We start from the raw sequence: 24402 nt of genomic DNA on the forward strand, positions 1-24402 counted from the left end.
CGGTGGCCCACGAGACCCTCCTGCCCGGTTCTGGGGGCAGACGGGGAGGGGGTGGATGGGGCAGGGGTCCTGGGGGGGCATCAAGGAACATGGGGGGGTTGGATGGGGCAGGAGTCCCTGGGGGTGGGAGTGGGCAACAACCTCCTCGTGGGGTGAGGAGGGAACCCGTTGTTAAGATTTTGGCTGATCATCACTGGCCACGTCCCCATCGGTCCCACGTCCCTTTTCTTTTCAGGATTCCTCAGCCAACCCCTGGTCCCGTCCCCCACCCCCAGAATCCCTGCCTCCCCTGCAGTCTCCTTGTAGCCATCCCCTCCTAGGGCAAGATGGGGGAGGCCAATGTTAGTACTGCCAGGCTCTCCTGTCTCTTTAAGGCCCCCACTCAGACAGGAACCCAGCTGGCAGGAAGAACCTTCAAAGGCAGGTACTTTCATCATATTTGTGGATGTGTCCAAGACTTATGCCAGTGCAAATGCAGAGCTGGAGGGGCTTGGAGTTTGCAAGGGGAGCAGCCTGGGTTGATCTGGGGTGAAAGGCATGTCTGGCTGAGGGGAGACTACTGGGGGAAGAACTTCTCCCACTTGAGACATAGAAATAATGTATCGGTTTTTCTGGTCTTTTCTCCCTCTCTCCTTTTTTACAAGTTTTAAACCAAAAATACACAGAAACAATCATCCCCTGAGGAAGGGGTATGATGTGAAATGTTTAGAGACGAAAACTGTCCCAGAGTGACCCAGGTTACAGAGGGGCCAGTGGCACAGGTGGAAAGAGAACCCAGGAATTCTTATTCCCAGCCCTGCCCCAACCCACTAGAGCCCGCTGCCCCTCCTAGAGCTGGGCATAGATCCCAGGAGTCCTGATTCCCAGCCCTGCCCCCCACTGCTCTAACTCACTAGACCTAACTGCCCTCCCAGAGCGGGCATAGAACCCAGGAGTCCTGACTCCACTGCTCTAACCCACTAGACCCCCCTGCCCTCCCAGAGCTGGGCATAGAACCCAGGAGTCCTGATTCCCAGCCCTGCCCCCCACTGCTCTAACTCACTAGACCTCACTGCCCTCCCAGAGCGGGCATAGAACCCAGGAGTCCTGACTCCACTGCTCTAACCCACTAGACCTAACTGCCCTCCCAGAGCTGGGCATAGAACCCAGGAGTCCTGACTCCACTGCTCTAACCCACTAGACCCCCCTGCCCTCCCAGAGCTGGGCATAGAACCCAGGAGTCCTGATTCCCAGCCCTGCCCCCCACTGCTCTAACTCACTAGACCTCACTGCCCTCCCAGAGCGGGCATAGAACCCAGGAGTCCTGACTCCACTGCTCTAACCCACTAGACCCCCCTGCCCTCCCAGAGCTGGGCATAGAACCCAGGAGTCCTGACTCCCAGCCTTCTAATCACTACCCAGTCCTGCTCCACCCCTCACTGCCTGGGAACAGAGAGCCTGAGTCACCAGATGTTACAAACTCCCTGCTAGGGGCCCAGGGACAAGATCCAATTCTGGGCGAGGAGATGCTCCCCTCTCTGTTTCACTGTAACTCTCTTCTCCGCCTCCTCCTCAGCTCAGGGGACCCTTTGTGTTTGACAGAGGAGCCAGCAGGATGTGCTCATCTGCCCCAGGGGCCTGGTGTATTTCAGTCTCCGGGGCTGTGGGCACAGACGCCTCTGCTTGATTTGCCCCCAGCTCCCTCCCCCATCTCCTCTTATGGCCAGGGAAACTCTGGATGGGGAAGAAACCCTGGCTCCCACGCCCCAGCTTTGTGGGGACAGTCAGTCAGTGGAGGGTAGTTGTTTGGGAGCTTGTCTTTTGGAGATGCTAAAAGAAGACCCGGAGACAGGCTGGATCCCAATCTCCTGTGTGCTAATGGTCAATTATTGTGGTTACAGGGACAAACCATCCCGATGTGTAGAAAGAATAGTAAATATGGCAGGCGACCAGCTTGGCTTAACAGTGAAATCCTTGCTGATCTTAAACACAAAAAAGAGTCTTACAAGAAGTGGAAGATTGGACAAATGACCAGGGATGAGTACATAAATATTGCTCGGGCATGTAGGAATGAAATCAGGAAGGCTAAATCACACCGGGAGTTGCAGCTAGCGAGGGATGTTATGAGTAACAAGAAGGGTTTCTTCAGGTATGTTGGCAACAAGAAGAAAGCCAAGGAAAGTGTGGGCCCCTTACTGAATGAGGGAGGCAACCTAGTGACAGAGGATGTGGAAAAAGCTAATGTACTCAATGCTTTTTTTTGCCTCTGTCTTCACGAACAAGGTCAGCTCCCAGACTACTGCACTGGGCAGCACAGCATGGGGAGGAGGTGGCCAGCCGTCTGTGAAGAAAGAAGTGGTTCTGGACTATTTAGAAAAACTGGACGTGCACAAGTCCTTGGGGCCGGATGCGTTGCATCCGAGAGTGCTAAAGGAATTGGCGGATGTGATTGCAGAGCCATTGGCCATTATCTTTGAAAACTCATGGTGATCGGGGGAAGTCCCGGAAGACTGGAAAAAGGCTAATGTAGTGCCAATCTTTAAAAAAGGGAAGAAGGAGGATCCTGTGAACTACAGGCCGGTCAGCCTCACCTCAGTCCCCGGAAAAATCACGGAGTATGTCCTCAAGGAATCAATTCTGAATCACTTTGAGGAGAGGAAAGTGATCAGGAATAGTCAGCATGGATTCACCAAGGGAAAGTCATGCCTGACTAATCTAATTGCCTTCTATGATGAGATAACTGGTTCTGTGGATGAAGGGAAAGCAGTGGACGTGTTATTCCTTGGCTTTAGCAAAGTTTTTGACACGGTCTCCCACAGTATTCTTGTCAGCAAGTTAAAGAAGTATGGGCTGGATGGATGCACTACAAGGTGGCTAGAAAGTTGGCTAGATTGTCGGGCTCAACGGGTAGTGATCAATGGCTCCATGTCTAGTTGGCAGCCGGTATCTAGCGGAGTGCCCCAAGGGTCGGTCCTGGGGCCGGTTTTGTTCAATATCTTCATTAATGATCTGGAGGATGGTGTGGATTGCACCGTCAGCAAGTTTGCGGATGACACTAAACTAGGAGGAGTGGTAGATATGCTGGAGGGTAGGGATAGGATACAGAGGGACCTAGACAAATTGGAGGATTGGGCCAAAAGAAATCTTATGAGGTTCAACAAGGACAAGTGCAGAGTCCTGCACTTAGGACGGAAGAATCCAATGCACCGCTACAGACTAGGGACCGAATGGCTAGGTAGCAGTTCTGCAGAGAAGGACCTAGGGGTTACAGTGGACGAGAAGCTGGATATGAGTCAGCAGTGTGCCCTTGTTGCCAAAAAGGCCAATGGCATTTTGGGGTGTATAAGTAGGGGCATTGCCAGCAGATCGAGGGACGTGATCGTTCCCCTCTATTTGACATTGGTGAGGCCTCATCTGGAGTACTGTGTCCAGTTTTGGGCCCCACACTACAAGAAGGATGTGGAGAAATTGGAGAGAGTCCAGCGAAGGGCAACAAAAATGATTAGGGGTCTAGAACACATGACTTATGAGGAGAGGCTGAGGGAACTGGGATTGTTTAGTCTACAGAAGAGAAGAATGAGGGGGGATTTGATAGCTGCTTTTAACTACCTGAAAGGTGGATCCAAAGAGGATGGATCTAGATTGTTCTCAGTGATAGCAGATGACAGGACAAGGAGTAATGGTCTCAAGTTGCAGTGGGGGAGATTTAGGTTGGATATTAGGAAAAACTTTTTCACTAGGAGGGTGGTGAAACACTGGAATGCGTTACCTAGGGAGGTGGTGGAATCCCCTTCCTTAGAAGTTTTTAAGGTCAGGCTTGACAAAGCCCTGGCTGGGATGATTTAGCTGGGGATTGGTCCTGCTCTGGGCAGGGAGCTGGACTAGATGACCTCCAGACGTCCCTTCCAACACTGATACTCTATGATTCTTCAGCCTGAGTCCTCCATTTTGGATTTCTAGCTAAACCTACTTTAAACTATCATTAAGTACTACTTACAAAAAGCCTTAAAATCTTAAACTAACTACACTTGTATGCATGCTTAAGTATTATGATACTGTCACCACCTTTGTTATGCTAATTTGGGTAAGTCAAATTCCATGATGTTTCTCCCTTTCTGCTTGTTTGCAGCTATGTGTGGCTGCATGCCTGTATCCTGGGTGCTGCATTTCTTACACAGGATCAGAGCAGCTAAAAAGCCTCTCATATCAGGGCAGGTGAGCACATCCTGTTGGCTCCTCTGTCAAACACCATGACCCTGGGTAAATTGTTCCAATGGTTAATTACCCTCACTGTCTAAAGCAGGGGTGCCCAATTTATGGCCCACGGGCCATACACAGACCACCAGAGTATTACATAAGGCCCACAGCCTGGTTCAACACAATATACTTACGGCCAATTCATTAGTGTTTTGTCATTAAATAGACAATACTATATATAGAAGAAAACTATCTAAATACATACGAAACAAACTAAACTTAAAATATAAATCAATATGGGGGACTTTAAATCTTATTAAAATATGTAGAATCTGTTTGGCCCACACGAGGTTGTACTTGGATTTATATGGCCCTCCTATGAAATAAGATTGAGCTCCACTGGTCTAAAGAAATTATGACTTATAAAATATGACATTAATTCTTTGCCCCCAAGATATCCACGTAAAAATGTTTTGATAATGGCAGATGCAAAGTGTTAACAATTTATGCATTTTATTTTTCATTGATTTCACAGAATTTAACACTGAACCACAATTTAACTACAATTTTAACTGTGGTTTATTTTGCCTATTGCCAGCCCATCATTTTAAATATTTTTACAGTGTATACACACAAAAATTATTGCTCAAGTCTCTGGTGAATTAATTTTGAGGTCTCTTCCAAACCCGATGGACAATAGCAGTCTTTCTGTTGATTCAGAGGATCAGACTGGTAATGAGCATGCTGTTACTTCAGAAACCTGAGTACTGCAAGTTTTAAATGGTGGAAGATTTAAGTAAATTTAAGTGATGAAACTTCAATCTCAGTGCTGAACAGGCTTGTACCTCTAGAAAACAATATTTGAGATTTTTTTAAAGCACAGTCGGGATTTAGCCACACAATTCCTACTGAAATTTAATGGGAATCTATTCTGAAAACTATTTGAATAGCTCTTATTTTTGATCACCTGTAGTTTTAGGCTTTGAAGTTAGACACATCTGCAGATCCCTTGCAAAATCTTGTGGAATGAACCAGCTCCTTAGCAAAGGTAGCTTCATACACATATGTAAGATCTAATGTTATGCCATTAAAGGCAGCCTTTGGATTTTTTTTTCTCTTCAGCAGCACAATCAAGAAAAACAATAATTTCAGGGTTCATTGTGTGGCATTTCCCCTGTGTTCCTAGCATCATTCACTGTCATTATCTTATCATTCCATTTTAGTGCCCTACGTTCCTGTCTCTGCAACTGCATGATTTTTAACTCTGCACATGTAAGCAGTCCCACTGAAGTTATCTGCAGGACTCACTAATGTCTTTACCTACTTGCACAAAGTTAAGCATGTGCTTAAGTGTTCACAGGATCAGTGCCTAAAATTTCAGTACCTTTGATTTTGAGTGCCCCAATTGATTTTGAGTGCCCAAAATACAGGAAAGGGGCTGCTCAGCTAGCCTCCCTCTGAAAACAGTGTGGCTGCTTTAAGGCATCTCTGGTTCGGCATTAAAAAAAATGAGGCACCCCAGAAATCATTGATCAGGAGAGCCGCTTTTGAAACTGCAATGAAAAATTCAAATGCTTGATTTAAGGAAAAAAAGGGGGGAATTTGACAACATTTTTCTGAATTCCCCACAGCCTGTGTTTTTCAGTCACATATGGGGCTGGTCAAAACTGCTTCAAATGTCAACATTTTGGTAAAAAACACTTAATAAAACTTGTGATTTAAAAAAAGAGGGTAAAATTGTCACCAACTTTTCTTTGGTTGGGTTTTTTTTTTTTTTTTTTTGATTAGTCACTTTTTCTAAAAGTTGGCCAAATGAGTTGTCATTTTGCTACATATTTTTTCATGGCTACTTTCCTCCCCCAGAAATCCCTTGGGCAATCAACATAATCCATATCCCACTTCACCATCTCCTGCCACATGGGACCAAATCTACTCCTGCATTCCTCACCACCACAATGGCCCCTTCCCCATGGAGCCAGAGCAGAGCACCATCAGGAGGAGAGAGTGTGAGTGGGGGGAGGTATTGGTGGAGGGAGGAGTTTTTTGACTTGGTGCTCCTTCCATGTGTGTGTCTTTGATTCCTATTGAAGCTAGCCCAGAGACTTCGAGTAGATTGTCAGCGGAGCAGTGTTTTCACCTCCCCGATGGAGACCGGGGCTGAAGAAAGGCCGTAGAACCCCATAGAAGGCTCCGCTGTATGAATACAGATGGGTCCTGTCTGTCACGTTGTAAAACGAGATCTCGCCTGCCTTGTAGTCTAGGAAAATCCCCACCCGGCTGGGCCGCACACTGACAGTGAGGGGGGTTGGGTGGGAGATCAGAGCCTTGTATTTATCTCCATTCCTCAACCAAACTCTCCAGAATCCATTGCTAGGAGATAATATCACCTGCCCCTTCCTGCCCACAGATTCTCTGCACACCCCTATGTCCCACTCCACCTTGTCTCCCACCTCCACCTCCCAGTAACACCTCCCTGACGTGAACCTCCTGGAGCCCAACACCATGATATAAGGATCGAATCGCTCGGGATTGCTGGGTAGCTCCTGTCGCATGCCTCTGTGTGTCACGCTTCTCCTGTCCTCAGACAGGACAAGGTTGGGGTGAGCTGTGTCTGGGTCGAGAGTCACATCCACTGGGGAAAAAAGAGAGAAAATGTCACAGAATCATTGCCAGGGGCAAGGATTGGTCATGGTGATTAAAGGGAAATTAAATTGCTTCTTCATTAATATTTCAGCTACATAGAGTAGGAGTCATGAAAGCTAAACTGGGCTGTGGTGGGTGGCAGGGAGCAAAGGAAAGTTGGGTTTGTGGATAAGGAGCCAGCAGATCTGGGTTCAATTTACAGATCTACTACAGACTGCTTGTGTGACATGGGTGAGTCACTTAAACTCTGCATCTCAGGTTTCCCTCTGTAAAAATGAGGATATGACTCCTTCCTTTCTCTTGCCCTGTATTACCTTATTTAGACCAGTTCTGCTTGGGGCCCCATCCAATGCCAGAGGGAAGAGTCCCATATACTTCAGTGGGCTTTGGATCAGGTCCTATATGAGAATTGTCTTAACATATCAAGAACAGCTCTTTTCAGTTCACAATGTGCTGCAGAGCTCTGCCCCAATGGTGACAACATAGAAGGTGTTCAAAAGAGGGAGCTGAAAGCTTTGGAACTTGGGGCTTTAAGCACCAGGAGGCAGTTTGGTATTGTGGGATAAGCAAGCCAACATTAGCTGGATGTTTTTGTGCAAAATGCTGGGCAGTGAAATAGGTAATGTCACCGCCTATATCACTACCATTAAGTTTCAGAGTCGACACTCCATTGAGATGAATAAGAGCAATTCCCTACTCTTAGAGCTACTGAGTCATGCTGTCTGCAGACTCAGGCAAAAATCACTGCTTCAGTTTACCCTCAGATTGAATTTATAATATTTTCTTGCTAATCATATGAGCTTTTTAATAAAGTTTTATAAAGTTTTTAATTTTTTTTAAATGGAAACTGATAGTCTGGAGAACAGTTCTGAAGTTAAGGTTTGAATTTCATGGCAAATTCCATGGTGCAAGGATCATGAAACATCTGGGAACCTGAATATAGGAACAGTCTTCACTTACCTTTGAATTTCCTTAGAATGTCAATAATATCAATGCTAGGAATGTTGTATACATTCTTCAGTTCAGTAAACACAGCTTCAGGTTCCTGCACTTGAATATTTTCACTCCTAAGAAGAACACAGCCCAACTTATCACTCCTTGGCTCAGGACAAACATTTATGCAAAGTTTGTAACAGGAGTCAATACAAAAAGTACCTGGTCAATGTGTCTTTCACATCCTAAAAGGAGAAAATGGAAAGGAATTCACATTCTGTAGTGACAGAAGGAAACCAATATTAACTGATTTTTTTCACACTATTTGCATCATAAACTTCCTTGAACTGTAAAACTCAACGATAACTTTTCATTCTATAGGTCTTCTGAGCTCCCACATATATGAGAGTGTGGAAAAGCATTGTTAAAGGCTCTCAAATAACCTTAACTCTGCCCCTACAGGGACACCAACCTCCCAGCTTCCCTTCTCTGTTCCTATGCTGAAAATGTGTTACTTCTGGGTAAGTGGTTAAGACCCACTGGGAGTTAGGCACCTAAATGCCTTTGAGAAGCTGGGCCTAAGAGCTTTTAGACACTCCGTATACAGCGCATAGATGGAGTAGAGAAAGCATGCATCAGGTTTGTAGGCATGGGCAGAGCATGAACTCCCCCTTCGGGGAGGCGAGCCCCCCGGCCCCACCCCTTCTGCCTGAGGCCCTGCCACCATCACCCGCTGGAGCCCCAAACTCCTTCCCTGCTCTGGGCCACTGGCCTGACCCCGGGCTGCCGGCTGGCCCAAGCCACTCTGGCCCCTGGCCGCCCTGACCCTGGGCTACCAGCCTGAGCCCCAAGCTCCAGGCTGCTGGCTGGAGCTGAGCCCCGGTCAGCTTCAAGGGAGCGGGGGAGGGAGGCGGGTCCTTGGGGCAGAGCATGGGCAGGGCCACAGCCTGGGTTAGGGGAGGCTTAGCCTCCCCTGGCCTGTGATACCCATCGCCCCTGTTTTCATAGAAGGACTCCCATCACCCTAATGTCTGATCACCTCATAAATATTAATGGACCAGCTCTTCAACTGGTGACAATCAGTGGAGCTCCACCGACGTCAGTGAAACTCAAAATCCTCACCAGCTGAGGATCACACCCAATGAATTTACTCTTGCAAAAACCAGTCAGGTTATACTGGTATTAACCCCATTCTACAAAGAGAGGCAATTAAGTAACTTGCCCCGGGGCACACAGGAGATCTGTGGCAGAGCAGAGAATCAAGCCCAGGTCTCATGAGTCCTGCGCCAGTGCTTTAATCTCAAAAATATCCTTCTTCATTCACCTGTACCACTGCACAGGAAGACTTTGGGCTTGGTCTATGCTATGTTAGACCAATGGACATCGCCTTGCATCAAACCTATTTGCGCACGTGTCTCCGGTCAATGTAAGCGGCCCTTTATGGCAACACAATGAAACCACCTCCCTGAACAGCGGTGAGCCAGCGGCATGCCCAAGCATGGGTGGCATGTATCACAGGCCAGTGGAGGCTGAGCCTCCCCAAACAGCCAGGTGTGGCCCCCCTCCCCGAGGCCCCTCCTGTTTCCCACTGTTCCCCCTGTGGCCTGGGCTGGGAGTAGGGTTGGCTGGCCTGCGGCCTGGGACTCAGAGCGGCTGGGGCTGGTACTCGGGCCACCAGGCCTTGGGGTTGTGCTTTCCGGCACTCTGGGAGAGGGGGGCGCTGGGGCTGGGGGTGCTGGGCCATGCCATCTGGTGCTCTGGGGCTGGGGCTGCGCCACCCGGCACTCCAGGGCTGGGAGCACTCGGGCAGCCCAGGGCTGGGCAGGGGTTTCTGGTGGCCGCGTGGGATGCTCAGGGGTTCTGGAGGGGAAGGGGGAGGGGCGGGGCCTTGGGCAGAAGGGGTGGGCCGGGGGCTAGCCTCCCCGAATGGGCGGCAGACACCTCACTGAGGTGAGTCAGGGGCTGGAGGCAAAGGCAACATGTGGGTCTCCAGCAACAGGGAAAGAGAAGCAGCAGCTGTAGGGGTGGAGGGAGGAGGAGCTCTGCCAGCAGCCAGCCACCCTGCTGCTTCCTCCCTCCCCGGGCTGCAGCGACATACAGGTTTTGGGGGGGCCCATGCCCCTGCTTTCCCTCCCCTGTGCATGCCCCTGTGGTGAGCCATGATCAAAGCAGTGCGAGTGTAGACACTGCGTGACCTATGTTGACCCTAACAGTCCTCCAGCAGCTATCCCACAATGCTCGACAGTGACCACTCTGGTCAAAACTGTGAACTCCACTGCTCAGGGGTCACAGAGACCCAAAGCCACCCCACCTCCTTTGAAATTCCTGTGTATTTTTGAAGGGCTTTTTTCCTGATTGCCCAGCTGGGAGACCACACCTAGCACCTCTCCCTTGTTGTCTGCAACTGCCCAGCTGAACATGCTGACTACATGCTCCAGATGTGCTTCCGCCTGGAGCAGACAGGAGATATTGGATCTCGTGGGCCTGTGGGCAGAGGAGGCTGTGCAAGCACAACTACGGAGCAGCTGTAGACACATGGACGTCTACAGAAGATTGCACAGGGGATGCGAGAGAAGGAGTAGAAGAGCAACAATTCTCTAGCAATCTTTCATCAGCAGCACTGATCCTATGGAGGATGATCACATGGCAGCTCTTGCGAGGCGCATGGGAACATTCCTCTAACAAAAGCAAGAGAAATTCTGGAGCAGATGGACCCTCCAGCCTGGGATTTTATTATTTAGGTAACAGTAAAACTGAAATAGTTATTTCTTCCTTGGTCATTAGATCCAATGCCAATGGTGTGTGATACCCGGTAATTCAGCATGGATTGACAGGGTGGGGGAGTCTCTCACCTTCAGCAACACGGCAGCCGGTTGCTGACACTTCTCCTCTATCTCCGTGATGAGCTTCTGCAGAGACGAGCTCTGTTCTGAGAGCTTTATTATATTCCCATGTAGCTGCTTCAGGGTCTCCTTCTCCTCCTTCCTCAGTTTCCGCAACAGCCGCTCCTCTTCCTCGTTCAGGAATTCGTGCAGCTTCTCAAATTCGATCTCGATGCACATTCTCTGATAGTGCATCTTCTCCTTCATTAAAGGTAAAAAAAAATTGAAAACAACCACAGAAAAATATCACCCAGTTTGGGGTAGGGATAAATGTAAAGAGGGTAGCAATGCAACGTGGCCCAGTGGATAGTCCTGGAAGGTTCTACTTCTTGTTCTGCCACCTAGCCGCTATGCAACTTCAACCAAATCATTTCACCTCTGCCTCTCTTTCCTCCTCTACCTTTTGTGTGTCTTGACTCTTTAGATTGTTAGTTCTCTGGGAAGGGGCTGTCGCTTACACAGTGTATGGATGGTGTCCAGCACAGTAATGTGCAGTTCTTATCTTTGAAATCGATGGCTGAAAAGTGATATATAAGAGCTAGGTGTTATTGTTTAGCAATTTGTATCAGTAGATTTCTAAGTGTTCTAAAAGGAGGTTGGTATCATTACCCCTGTTTTACAGATGGGGAAATTGAGGCTCAGAGTGGGGAGGTGATAGGTCAGGGTCACCCAGCAGGCCAGAGCCAGGAATAGAAACCAGGTTTTCCAGAGCCTCATTTCAGTGCTCAGAGATTCTCAAACTTCATTGCACTGCAACCCCCTTCTGACAACAAAAATTACTACACAACCCCAGGAGGGGTTGTGAAGCCTGAGCCCACCCGAGCCCTGCCACCCCAGGGCTTCAGCCCCAGCCAGGGGGCCTCTAACCTGAGCCCCGCTGTCCAGGGCTGAAACCCAAGGGTTTTAGCTTTGGCTCTGGGCAATGGGGCTCGGACTTTGGCTTTGGCCCTGGGCCCCATCAAGTCTTAAAACAGGGTTACAACCTGCTTTGGGGTCCCAACCCACAGTCTGAGAACCTCTGCTCTAGACACTAGACCATACAGGGGCCCCTGAGCCTGGTTGGGTCTCCTGTATTACTAGCAAGCAGTGTTAATTAAAAACCTTTATATGGCATAGTAATCAAAGCCATGGTGAGGGGTCCAGTGGTGGACAGGTGTTGTGCTTGTTTTTTTTTGCATTGGGATGGACATCATATATTAAAGCCCCAAAGACTATTAATAATTGCTTATCACAGCGCATAGGAGCCCTAGCTGTGGAGCAAGCAAATATAGAATTTAGAAATTTTATGGGATTTTAAGTGTCTTGCTCCTTTCTCCATGCTGTGCAGTTTTAACCTGCTCCAAACTATACATCAAGCAGGGATTCCATCTCTTTACACAGCACCTGGGATGTTTTCCTCCATCAATCAAGAGTGAGTTACTAGGTTTCCTTGATGTGCTTCACTACAGAAAATAGCCCCTTCTCAGCACACAGCAACACCTGCTCGTCATCGCTTGACACTTCCCTTCTTACGATTGACAAACACGTTTTCAGCTACCAGTATTTTTAATTAAAAACAAAACAAAACGGAGATGCAGCTGCATCTGCGTTTCTGGTCTATGCATGCATGTTGAGAATCACTGGGCCTGGTAGATGGGAAGAAGCAGTTTCTAACCATCAGAGGAGCAAGGCTCTGGAACAGCTTCCCAGTAAGAGCAGTGGGGGCAAACAACCTGACCAGTTTGCAGATGGAGTTTAGACAGTTTATGAACAGGATGCTCTGATGGGGTGTCTTGTGATAACAAAGGTCTGGACTCAGTGACCCAGGAGGTTCCTTCCGGTCCTGTGTCCCTATCAGGCACTGAACTGGGATTCGGGACCTCTGGATTCTATTCTCTACTCCACCGGCGAGCCACTGGGTGACCCTGGGAAAATCTCCGTGCCTTTGCTTCAACTCCCACCCTATGTCTATTTTGATTTTAAATTCTCTGGGGGCAAGGGCTTTCTCTTATCAGAGCATCATAGAAATGTAAGGCTGGAAGGGACCTTGAGAGTACCCTGTCTGGAGAGCACCCTAGCGCTATGGTGCCTTGATCATGGGTGTGGCTTATTGGTGCTATAAAGATACAAATAAGTAATATTGGTATCTTGCCATTGCCGTGGGGAGCGGGAAAACTTATATAGGAAGTGCTAACTGGAGAGCAATGACATCAAATGGCCACATGATGGCAGCAGAACCTGGAGAATGAGAACATGCTACACAATTACTGGGTTGGAGCGTATTATGAGCTGCTAGGGGGTGGGGTGGGGGCTGATTCCCAGAAGGGCTGGGGACCCAGCCAGGTGGGAGCCAGGGATGCTAAACCCCACCGAAAAATCAGGCACTACGTCTGCCCTCATGCATGGCTAATGCCAAAGGGACATAGCCTCCTCCTTGCAGACATTTGCCAGGACCCCCGGAAATCCTGCAGTTGCAACAGGCTTGTGAATGGTTAAAACCATGGGACCCTGCCTTCCAGTTAGCTGTCTTCTTTCCCTCGTGGTATTTCAGCTCCCAAGCTTCCTCCGTCTGCTTTTTCAGGAGCTCCACCACTGTATGCAGCTTCCTCTGGCAAGAAAAGCACAGGTAGTGAGCTCTCCTTAAATCATAGAAAATCACCACACACAGGCTACGGGCACAGCACAGTTTAAACTGATGAAAAGCAAGAGCACCAAGGGGAAATAAGCAGCATGGTCTGCTCTGCCTGATGACCCCTGCTGCCTTAGGAGAAGCTGTGATGCAGGCTTTCAGAGACTGGGACATCGGCGATACCATGACATGCAGATATTTGCAATAATTTGGGAGCCAAATTTGCAAAGGCAAAGTCCAAAAGCATTGCATCAGAAGAACAGGTGTGCAATGGTTGTGCATGTGCACATGCATGCACACACACACACAAAACACCACAATTGACACCCTTACAATAAGCCTTTGCATAAATCGATGCATGAATTAATTAATTTATTTTAATTTATACATAAACTCGCTTTCGCAGCCATCACCACCTTCCACTGCAGTGTGGGGCATGGGTTGCTTGCCAGGATCATCTAGATATATCTCACTTAATCAATTTCTGGCTATTGCAGGGGCCTTAGCAGTGCTGCACCTTGGTCCCTCCTATTCTCTACTTGTGGTACATAATAGCTTAGTTTCCTGGGGGTTGAAATCAGTGGTGCCAATTCAGGCACTTCTTGGGGGGCGAGGGGGCAAATTCTGGTCCCCACCCCACCCCGAAGTAGGAACCTTCTTCCGGTCCCAGGAGTCTCCCCTCTCTCTCACCCATGTGGCGCATGAGCTGGTGCTGCCGGGAGTAATGGTCTCGGCAGAATGCCCATGCGTCAAGTCACAGAAGCACTCGCTGCTGTAGGCAGGGGCAGCCCAGTCAAATTTCAATGGCACTGTAACCACTCAGCCAGAGAAATACTCCGGACTGCTCCAGCAGCAGCTGTACTAATTTCAGTTGCTTAAAAGTGGCCTTGCCTTGCCCACCCCTCCTGCCCCCGACTTCGTTGCCTATTAAACTTTGAAGAAGTGCAAAAGCCCAGTGGAAGGGGGGCATTCAGCACCTGCAGACTCCCTAATTGGCACCAGTGGCTGCCATACTTTGGTCTAATTTCAGCAGATGGGTTAGAGTGCGGGTTCTGGGAGCTGATGGTAGCCTAGGATACACAGGTGGTCTGACTAGATATCTGGTGTCCCCTTCTGGCTTTGATCTTTATGATCACACAGCGTCCAGGCCAGAGGCAGATTAAGGTCTTCTGGGGCCCTGGGCCGGAGCAAGTTGGGGGGCCCCGGTGCAGAAACCATGGTCCCGCCCCACCCCTTCTGTCTGCGGCTCCACCCCTTCCCCCTGTGGCCCCACCGCATTCCACCCACAGCTCCACCAGTGTTCTACCCACAGCCCTGCCCCATTCCACCCCTTTCCCCGCAGCCCCATCCCCCGCTCACTCCTTTCTACCCCAAACCCTCCTCTGCGGCCCTAAGACCAGAGACGCTCTGTGCCCCAGGGCCACAGCAGGGAGCGAGATTTTTCTGGGGGCCCCAAATTGGCCAGAGCCCCTGGGCACAGGCCCTGTTGCCACATGCGGGAATCCATCCCTGGTCCAGCCACACAACAATGGAACCCAAGGTAAGAAGAGGACACAGGCCTGGTGGGAGCGCAGTTAGAGGAGGCAGGGTCGAGTATTTCTCAGGCACACGTTTCCTGGCTCATGGGCACTATAGCCAGGCTTCCGTGTCCCTCCCTAGGGCTGGCCGCAGTGCAGGCCAGACGTGTGGGTCAGGAGGTCTCTCGTGTAAGGGGTGCCTGGGCTTTGTGCTGAATTTCACCGTCACTTCTGCCAGCTGCAGGAAGAGGCTGAACAGCAGAGTCGCAGAGCAGAGACACAGCAGCTCCCTACCTTGTACTCCTGGGCAGCCTCCTCAATGGGAACCACGGTGTGAGTGCGGTGAGCCTGGCAGTCCCTGCAGCTCACGCAGATGAGGGCTTGATCCTCTGTGCAGAACAAATCCAGAACCGCTTGGTGTTCCCCGCACTCCCACTCCACCTCAGGCTCTTCGCCCACTTCCAGATGGATTTTTTCAGCTTCATCTGCCCTGCTGCCTGGCTGCCCCTGGGGCTTGTCGTCTCCATGCCTGGGGGCCTTGTGGCACAGGGGGCAGGAGGTGGCTGTGCCCGACTCCCCCTTGAAGGGGGTGACACAGAAGCGGCAGAACTTGTGCTTGCACCCTTTAAATATCACCGGGATCTTATAGGGGCCCTGGCAGCTCGAACAAACAACCCCACGCTGGCGCTGCAGGGTTGGGTTCATGGCAGCCCTGGTGCATCCAGGGAGTAGAGCTGAGTTAGCTTTCGCTTTCCTATCTTGGGAAACACGGGTCAACAACTGGAGTGCCAGGAGCAGGTTGTTACTTACTGATCTAAGAATGGATCACTGCCCCAAGTCACCGCCCCTTGTGGCTTTCACAGCCTTCTCTGGCATCCATCCAGACCCTGATCATTCCCAGCTCAGCTTAATATCTAACCATATGCAATTCGTGTCACGTAACAGCGTAACAGCCAGGAGTCTGACAGTCTACTCAGGCAGGGAGTGCAGTGAGAGCAGAAAGACAAATGACTCCATGGGCAATCAGATTGTCAGGACACATCCAATGGTTGGAACTCCATCCTTTATTAAGATCTTGACACCTACAACACATCCTGATTCTGTTTGGAAACTGAAAGACCAAGAGCTCTATGAATTTCACTCTCTTTCTTTTATCACTTTAAACCTTTTTGCCTACCTAGAAAAACAAACCCATTTAAAACAAAATCCCAAATAAAACTCAAGAGCTTGTGAAACTGTTTGCCCTGATCTGTCATCTTACCAAGTAACTCAAGGCATTTATAGGGTCTCTCTCCTGTATGGATCCTCTGATGTCTACTAAGGTCTGCGCTCACACTGAAGCTTTGGCCACACTCAGGGCAGTTATAGGGTTTCTGACTAGGGCTGATTCTCTGATGGGCTTCAATATTTTTAGTTTGCCTGAGAGCTCTGCCAGGGGAAGTGGCTCTGCCCTGTGCCTCTTCCACTGGGATCTTTTCCTGACCTGAGCTGCCTCTACTCTCACAGGGCACCACCTGCTCAGGAATCTGGCAAACATTCCCTTTGGAGTTTCTCGACACCGCCCCCTGCGGACAATTCTCCTCCTTTACATTCACTGCCCCATCCTCTGCTGGAATAAAGGGGCAAAATTCCGAGTCATTCCTTACGTTGGGAAGTAAAGAATCCTTGGGAAGGGGGAATGGCAGAAATAAATAACGATATGATCTGAAATTAGAGACCAAATCCCCCAAAGCAGAAGGACCAGATCTGCTTCCATGTAACATTCTGAATACTCAGAAAAGGGAGCAGTAGAGTGGTGTATTTGTGGGTCAGGGAAGCCATGAGGATGTGGCCACTGCTGGGGCAAACCTGACCAGGTGAGATGGGGCAGAACTGGGGGGGGGGGGGGCTCACTGGGCCTTGGTGCAAATCCCAGCCGCTTCCTTCCCCCACCCCTGGTTTCCAAATTGATTTAACAGACTCCTCACCTGTGCAAATTCCTTGCAGACTCTCCCCTTCCTCTGCATGCAAGGGGCCCGGCTCCTCCCCTGGCTCCATCAGAAAGATCTGGAGTAGAAATAGCCCCAGATTAGATGGGCTCCCTGCTCACATATACCCAGGTGTGATTTTTGTACTGATCTTTTAGTATGGAACTGCTGACTTGTCTTTGAATGTGAAGAGTTAAAATCAGACACGTGGCTTTTCTATGAGAAGAAATGATGTTTTATTTCTCTCTCTAGTCACAGACCGATGCCACATTGTGCTAGCAGGGCTCACTGCATGCTGCCAGCTGAGAGGCCATGAGGCCTAGTGGGTAGGTCATGAGAGAGACACTCATGGAACCGGGGTTCTGTTCTCAGCTCTGTCATTGTCCTAATGAGCTAAGGTCTCTTCCTCCTCATTCTTCTGTTCTAGCACCAGGGACCAACGTCCAAATATCATGAATGAGCCCCTAAAACTCATGAGATTTTTTTCTGAAAAATTCTGCCATTTAAAGAAGATACTGAAACTATATTTGAGATTCATTTTGTTTGCCTCCTTGCTTTGGAGTCTCTTGGGTTCATATTTTCTCTGCTACCATCAGGGCTAGAATGTCACTTAATTTTTTAAAAAGAAACCTGAGCTCCTCATGGACTCACAGGGCTTCTGGAGCTGGGGCTCTAAGGAAAAAAAAATCACCCAATCTCATAGGTACTGACTTACTGAGCTGCCAGGAGGGTGCTCGACCCCTGCTCCACCCCAGGCCCTGCCCCCACTCTACCTCTTCTTCCAAGCCCCCACTTTGCCCCACCTCTTCCCACCCCTGCCCTGCCTCTTTCTGACCCCACTCCTCCCCCTCTCCTCAGCGCCTCCTGCATGCCATGGAACAGCTGATTCGCAGTGGGCGGGAGGGGGAGGCCCTGACCCGCGAGGCTGTCTATGGGTGCTGAGAACCCACTTTTTTTTTCATGGGTGCTCCAGCCATGGGTGCTCCACAGAGTTGGTGCCTATGCCCAATATCATGAGACTTGTGGTTAAAAAAAAAAAATCACAAGAGTTGGCAGCCCTGAGACAGGAAGACAGAAATGGTGCTTGACCCTTTCTGGAAGTCAGCCCCCAGTGAGGTGTCTCTAGCTGGACACACAAAACCTGGGACACCCAAAGTCACCTGTCCCTTTCAAAAACGGATGCTGATGGAAAAAAAATGTGGCTTTCAGACTTGCCTATACCAAGGGCAATCCTCGGTGGGCACAGAGCCAATATAGCAACTCCTCAGCTACTACCCAATCAATTCACAGCCCAGGTGTGTCCCTTCCCTGCAGTGTTCCCAGGTGTCAGAATGGCCCCTGACCCCATTAGCCATCAGTGTGGGAAGGGAACACTAAAATGCAACCAGATCTGTCATTACTCTTTAAGGCTATAATTCCTTCACAGATGTCACTGATTCTGCAACTTTCTGGGATCTCTGTGACTTCTGTGGCAGGGCTGGAGCAGCTGTCATCCCCGGGGGCTGCTGGAGCAGTGGCTGCCAGAACAGCTGACCAGTGGTCAGCCCTGGGGCCGCGGGAGCAGCGGTCCACAACCTGCCAGAGCAGCGGCTGGGGCTGGGTCAGTCTCCCTGGGGCTGGAGCAGCAGCAACCAGCCCCTGCCGCAGCAGCTGTAAGCCCCAGCAAAGCTCTGTTTGTCCTCCATCCTCAGGGTATTTTTAGTAAAAGTCAGAGACAGGTCGCAGGCTTCTGTGAATTTGTGTTTATTGCCCACAATCTGTCCGTGACTCTTGCTAAAAATACCCAAGACGGAATCTTAACCTTATTAATATAGTTTTGATTTGGAGTAAACCTTATGGTGGGTCAGGCCTGACCACTGCCCTCCATTTAGAATCAATGCAAAAAAGCCATCGTAATCAGCAGACTGAAACAAAACACAGGCCCATAGACATGGGGTATAGAAGCTGAATCATGTGGCCCAAGGGACTTGAAATGCAGGGGCTAGGGCTTTGAAGGGTATCTGTGTGTGTGCACGCACCAGAGACAGACACAGGCACTGAGAGAACAAGAGCAAAGCAGAGAGAGAAAGCCAAGCAGACAAAGCCTGAGCCCTGAGATAAAGCTAAGAGAAAACTATTTTGAGTGCAATGTTGCTGGGAAATGCAGGCTTGGAATAGTGTCCTGGTTTTTGGTTCCTTAGTGTGTACCCTGACATAATTAGGTTGTCATAAGGCAGCTGACGTCGACCTAACTCTGTCATGTAGACCAGGCCTCAGTGTCAGACCATCTAGCCAACCCCTGAACAACGGAAGGGGATAAGGGAAATAGAGCAGGGCGGGGATGGGGGAAGCCTCTGGTAATTCCTTTAGTTTAAAATGTTTTAGCTGGTTTTCCATGATACCCACACAATGGGAGGCTGCAGACACTCAGACGCAAATACCTCTGATGGCAAAGGAGCAGAGTGAGCCACACAAACTGTATCAGAGTTGTCAAGCCATGAACAATAACACTTCATTTAACACCTGAGTCAGTCTTGTATTCTGTGTCATCAGTGCTTAGCAAACGTGTGGTAACTAACCTGCATTAGCTATCCCCCCTGCAAAAACCAAGCAGAGACAAGGCAATGGAGTTTCACCAAAAGGCAAATGAGGTGAGGTCTGCACCGTGGCCCTCACCCAATCAATGCAAAGGAGCAACAGGATCATTCGTTTTAGAAAAGCCTGGATTTTAGCAACCCAGAACAGTCAACTTGTCCGAACAAGGAAGGTCACTGAAATGTATCAGAACAAACCATGTGGCTAGGAAATTAAAATATGCAGTTAGAAGTATGATCAACATCTGCATATGACAAAGCCCTGGCTGGGATGATTTAACAGGGAATTGGTCCTGCTTCGAACAGGGGGTTGGACTAGATGACCTTCAGGGGTCCCTTCCAACCCTGATATTCTATGATTCTATGTAACACATCAAGTAACAGAAGACTAAAGTGGCCACCAGTCCCTGCTACTTCAGCAGATCCGGGACTCAGCATCCTCTGTTCCTACCCGCTTGCTCAGGACAGTAACAGCCAAGAAGTTTGTCACACCACACCGGCCTCTGCCACCAGTGCTAAACCCACTGAAACATTGTTAAAATAGGAACCAAGTCTCTGAACCAAACCCCAGAAAGGAGCAGAATGAAAGGAGCTGCTTTGGGGGCTCCCCCGACACTGTCCTCAGGGCAGCGCATCCCCCAAGCAGCGCGGGGACCAGGCAGAGGCAGGACCTGGCTTTTCCTCTCCCTGCTCCTCCCCTTGTCCCAGGAAAGTCAATCTGCCCGGGGTGCTGCAGGGAATGGGGCTGGGCAGGGCTGGGAGCCGGGAACCTCCCTCCCCACTGATTGCTCCTCCTGCCCCTGCCAGTCTCTGCCCCTGTCTCCCTCCTGCCCCCTCCCCTCCCCTCCCTTCCCCTCGGGCTGGGAGACTCGGTCCCTGGGGTGGTCGCTCTCCCGGTGCTAGCTCGGCTCCTGCCGGCGCTCAGGGGGGCAGAACCGGGGTGGGGAGGGAGTCAGGGAGGGCAGCAGCGCTTGGACTTGCACACCCCCACCCCCCTGGGGGCAGAGCTGGGGCGAGGAGGGGCCGTTGGTGCAGAGTCACTTTCCCCCCCGGCCCTTTCCCCGGGTCTCTCCCCTCACCTGCAGGCTCCAGCTCAGGGGCTGGTGTCAGCAGAGCCCGGAGCTGCCCCAGGGGCTGGTTCCAGCCCGCGGAGAAAGTCCCCCCGGCTGGGCCCTGAGGGGCGCTAGGCCCCTCACAGACCCCGCTGGGCAGCGGCAGCGGCTCAGAGCTCATAACGGAGGCAGCAGCAGCTAGTGGTGGAGACAGGAAGGCGACAATCAAGTAACTCAACCCTCCCTGAGATCCTGAACAGCCGCCTCCCGATTAGCAATAAGCAGAGCCCTCTGGTGGCAGGAATTAATGAAACAAATTCACTGACAAAAAACTTTTCCACTGCATGAATCCGATGAAGTGAGATGAAGCTCACAAAAGCTTATGCTCAAATAAATGTGTTAGTCTCTAAGGTGCCACAAGTACTCCTTTTCTTTTTGAAAAAACTTTTGGGTTCACTGGCCTAGTGGATGAGGGAAAGCTGTAGATCTCATATAGCTTCGTTTTAGTAACGCTCCTGGCCCAATTCCACATGACAGTATCATAAGCAAACTAGGGAAATGTGATCTAGATGAAAAGTCTGTAAGGTGGGTGCACAACCGGTTGAAAGACAGTACTCAGAGTAGTTATCAATGGTTCATTGTCAACCCCAGGGGAATGTGTCTAGTTGGGTCTGTCAAAGTTTGACTCAGACTCACAATTTATCAGACCACTCTGTTTTATTAGCAAAGCTGCTCTGCTAATACATTTAGAAGTGAGCCCCCTGAGTGGGGCTTGTGTCTCTTAATTTATACAGCTTGCTGGAGAACAAGTTACAGAGAAGTTACAGACAAAAGAAGAAAAAGATTTTAGTCACCACCCTTCGAGATCCCTGAGACCAGTCACATATCTTCAATTACCTGCCACCCTTAACAATCTCCTTTAACAGCTTCCAGTTAACTTAACTAATTGCCCTTCACACCTTCCATTCTGATGCCTGCTTCTTAGACGTGCTGGCTGTATCTTAATTGCTTCTCCATTCAAAAGCTAACTGTCCCTACATGTGCTCCCTCAGATACTTTGTAACATGTTTTGGCATGCCCTCTCATATACAATGTATCCAGCATGTCCCCTTATACAGCGTTATACTTATACAATGTTATACTTCCACAGGTCCCAGCAGGGCCTGTCCAGATCCAGTCCTATTCAATATTTTTATTCATGACTTGGATAACGGAGTGGAGACAATGCTTTTAATATTTGCACAACACCAAGCTGGGAGGGATTGCTAACATTTTGGAGGACAGGATTTAGAATTCAAAACACTATTGACAAATTGGAGAGTTGGTCTGAAATCAACAGGCTGAAATTCAAGTGTAAAGGACTTACACTTAGGAAGAAAAATAATCAAATGCACAACTAACAAAATGAGGAGTAACTGCCTAGGCTGTAGCAGTTCTGAAACAGATGTGAGGGTTAGCGTGGATAAGAAATTCAATATGAGTCAACTATGTGATGCAGTTGCTAAAAAGGCAAATATCTTTCTGGGCTGTATTACCAGGAGCATCATATGTAAAACACAGGAGATAACTGTCTTGCTTCACTCAGCAGTGGTGAGGCTCCAGCTGGAGTACTGTGTCCAGTTCTGGGTGTCACACTTTAAGAAAGATATAGACAAATTGGAGCGAGTTGAGAGGAGAGTAACAAAAATAATCAAAGGTTTAGAAAACCGGACCTGTGAGGAAAGGTTAAAAAAACAGGCATGGTTAGTCTTGAGCAAAGGAGACTGTAGGGGTCTCAATAACAGTCTTCCAATATGTTAAGGACTGTTACAAAGAGTTTGTTGATCAGTTGTTCTCCATGCCCATTGAAGGTAGGAGAAGAAATAATTGGCTTAATCTACAGCAAGGGCGATTTAGGTAAGCTATCAGGACAAACTTTCTAACTATAAGGCTAGTTAAATTCTGGAATAGGCTTCCAAGACAGGCTGTGGAATCCTCAGCATTGGAGGTTCTTAAGAATCAATTAGACAAACACCTGGCAGGGATGGTCTAGGTTTACTTGGCCTTGACCCAGCACAGAGGGCTGGACTGGAGGATCTCAAGCCTACATTACTATAAGTCAAAGTTGCCCAGCAAAATTCAATCCTTTGAAAACCATGACATGCAGAGTTAAGGTATATGCCCAGTCAGCCTTAACTCTGCCCTCCCTGGAGCTGGCAATGTCAACTGGGAGTTATCTGTGTGCGCTCCTGCTGCATTTACTGTGGTAGGTGTAGCTATATTGAATGCTGGAGATATAAGTGGGTAGCTTGGTAGAAGTGCAATTGTAATATGAGGAGATCTGGAGATTAGGTTGAGGAGCATCTCAGAGCTGTGATTTGATAGGAGGAGATCTGGGTTTGAGCCTCCCCATACATGTGATCAAAAGAACAAGGTGCATGTGTACCTTGAGGAATCCAGGATGCATCATTTCAGTGCTGAGTTGTGTAAGTTGTCAGCAGCAGCGTACAGGGGTCTTCTTGCCATGGGGATTATCAGCAGAGAGGCAGGATGTTAGAGGAGTCTGTGTGTTTGATGATGGGTAAATAAAAGTATAGGTTAGATAGAATCCTGTGAGTAAGGGTGAATGGACCGTAAAAGAGGGTTGAAGGAGCTGTAAAACTTAACAAGTGTGGGGCCATTTCTGGTGACAGGCTCAGTGCTTGAATTGTTACAAATTACACCTTGTAGGACACGCACACAACTGCTGCGAATTATACCTGGTAGGACACGCACACAAGTGCTACGAATTACACCTGGTAGGACATGCACACAAGTGCTATGAATTATACCTGATAGGACACACACAGTTCGAATCTAGGCTGAGGCACAGAAATAAAGTCCACAACTGCAGAGTTCCCAAAAAACACTAAATTTATTATGCTCGAGCGTGGTGCCCCCCTGCTAGCCAGGAGGGGACCCTGAATGCAGATTATACAAAGGTTATATACCTTTTAGCAAAGCATGTTGCCCTCCTGCATCGGAAACCTTAGCCAATAAACAAACCCTTGTCTTATCTACCACCTATCCCTGCTTGGTGCATTCCTCGTGCTATACCAGTATGTTAATTACACAGCATGGTCCTAAAGCCATGCATCAGTAACTTTTATTATCAGGATGGGAGGCCTCACATCAAGGCCAAGAGACAGGGAGTTAGAGACTGACAAAAACCAGATACTGGGAGTCAAGGCAGGCTAAGACAAGGAGGAGGATTTTCACAGGGATTCAGTATCTAAGGATTACTCCTCCTGGTGTATGATGTGCTGGCATTTAAACAATGGTGGGCCCCAAACCAAAATGGAGTCACGTGCTAACTTTTCCTTAACAGAATGTAGAAGAGGAGTGGATAGCACCTTTTCAGTGCAGCTCACCTAAAAACAAGTTTTCCCTTAGCAAACAGGTGTTTGACTCTGCTACAGTTGTCTTGTGTCCCACTGCCTGAGTGACATGCACTATCTGCACAGGAAGAGTGAGGGTCTTTGTGCGGTAGGTGTATTGGATCATCGCTCAAAGAGGGCAGGTTGCATTGGCATGCACCTTCACTCTTCATTTGCTGAATTTCAGAAGTTTGAGTTTTGCTGAACTCCACAGTCTACAAGGGCACAAAATCCTCTGGGCCACCTTAAGTCTATGTTAATGAAGTTTTTTGTCATTTAATTTCCCAGAGAGAAATGTTTGTTGCGTGAGTTAGTGGTCATTTAGACAGCAGTAGTTCTCACCTAGGTTTGCATTTGATATGCATTTGATAACCAAACACCTTGCTTTTATATATTGCTTTTCATCAGCAGATCTCAAAGAACTTCACATCGTTGTCTGCATTTTACAGATGGGAAACTGAGGCACACAGCGGTAAAGTGACTTGCCCAAGGTCAACCCACAGGCCAATGACAGAGCTAGGAATCATCAGAGGTTTCTCCATAAGGCCCCACTGTTGCTATGTTATTCCTCAATGCTCCTCCAGCCTTGTGGACATTTTTTTTAATAGTGGAATGGGTATAATGGTCATGATTTGAAATATTTGGAGTACATAGCT

General features: G+C 49.0%; 1 protein-coding gene across 1 annotated transcript; it reads right to left on the reverse strand.

Annotated features, from left to right (window-relative positions):
• Positions 1 to 4672: 4672 nt before the first annotated feature.
• Positions 4673 to 20394, reverse strand: LOC125621795 (E3 ubiquitin-protein ligase TRIM39). The gene is made up of 7 exons (XM_075119399.1): positions 20379 to 20394; positions 15054 to 16805; positions 13126 to 13221; positions 10605 to 10835; positions 7975 to 7997; positions 7780 to 7886; positions 4673 to 6808 (listed from the first exon to the last, which is right to left on the reverse strand). Exons 2-7 carry the CDS (start codon positions 15462 to 15464, stop codon positions 6267 to 6269), a joined length of 1410 nt encoding a protein of 469 aa, XP_074975500.1. The 5' UTR covers positions 15465 to 16805; positions 20379 to 20394; the 3' UTR covers positions 4673 to 6266.
• Positions 20395 to 24402: the final 4008 nt, after the last annotated feature.

This window comes from Caretta caretta, chromosome 14 (assembly GCF_965140235.1).
Source record: "Caretta caretta isolate rCarCar2 chromosome 14, rCarCar1.hap1, whole genome shotgun sequence".
Taxonomy (NCBI): domain Eukaryota; kingdom Metazoa; phylum Chordata; order Testudines; family Cheloniidae; genus Caretta; species Caretta caretta.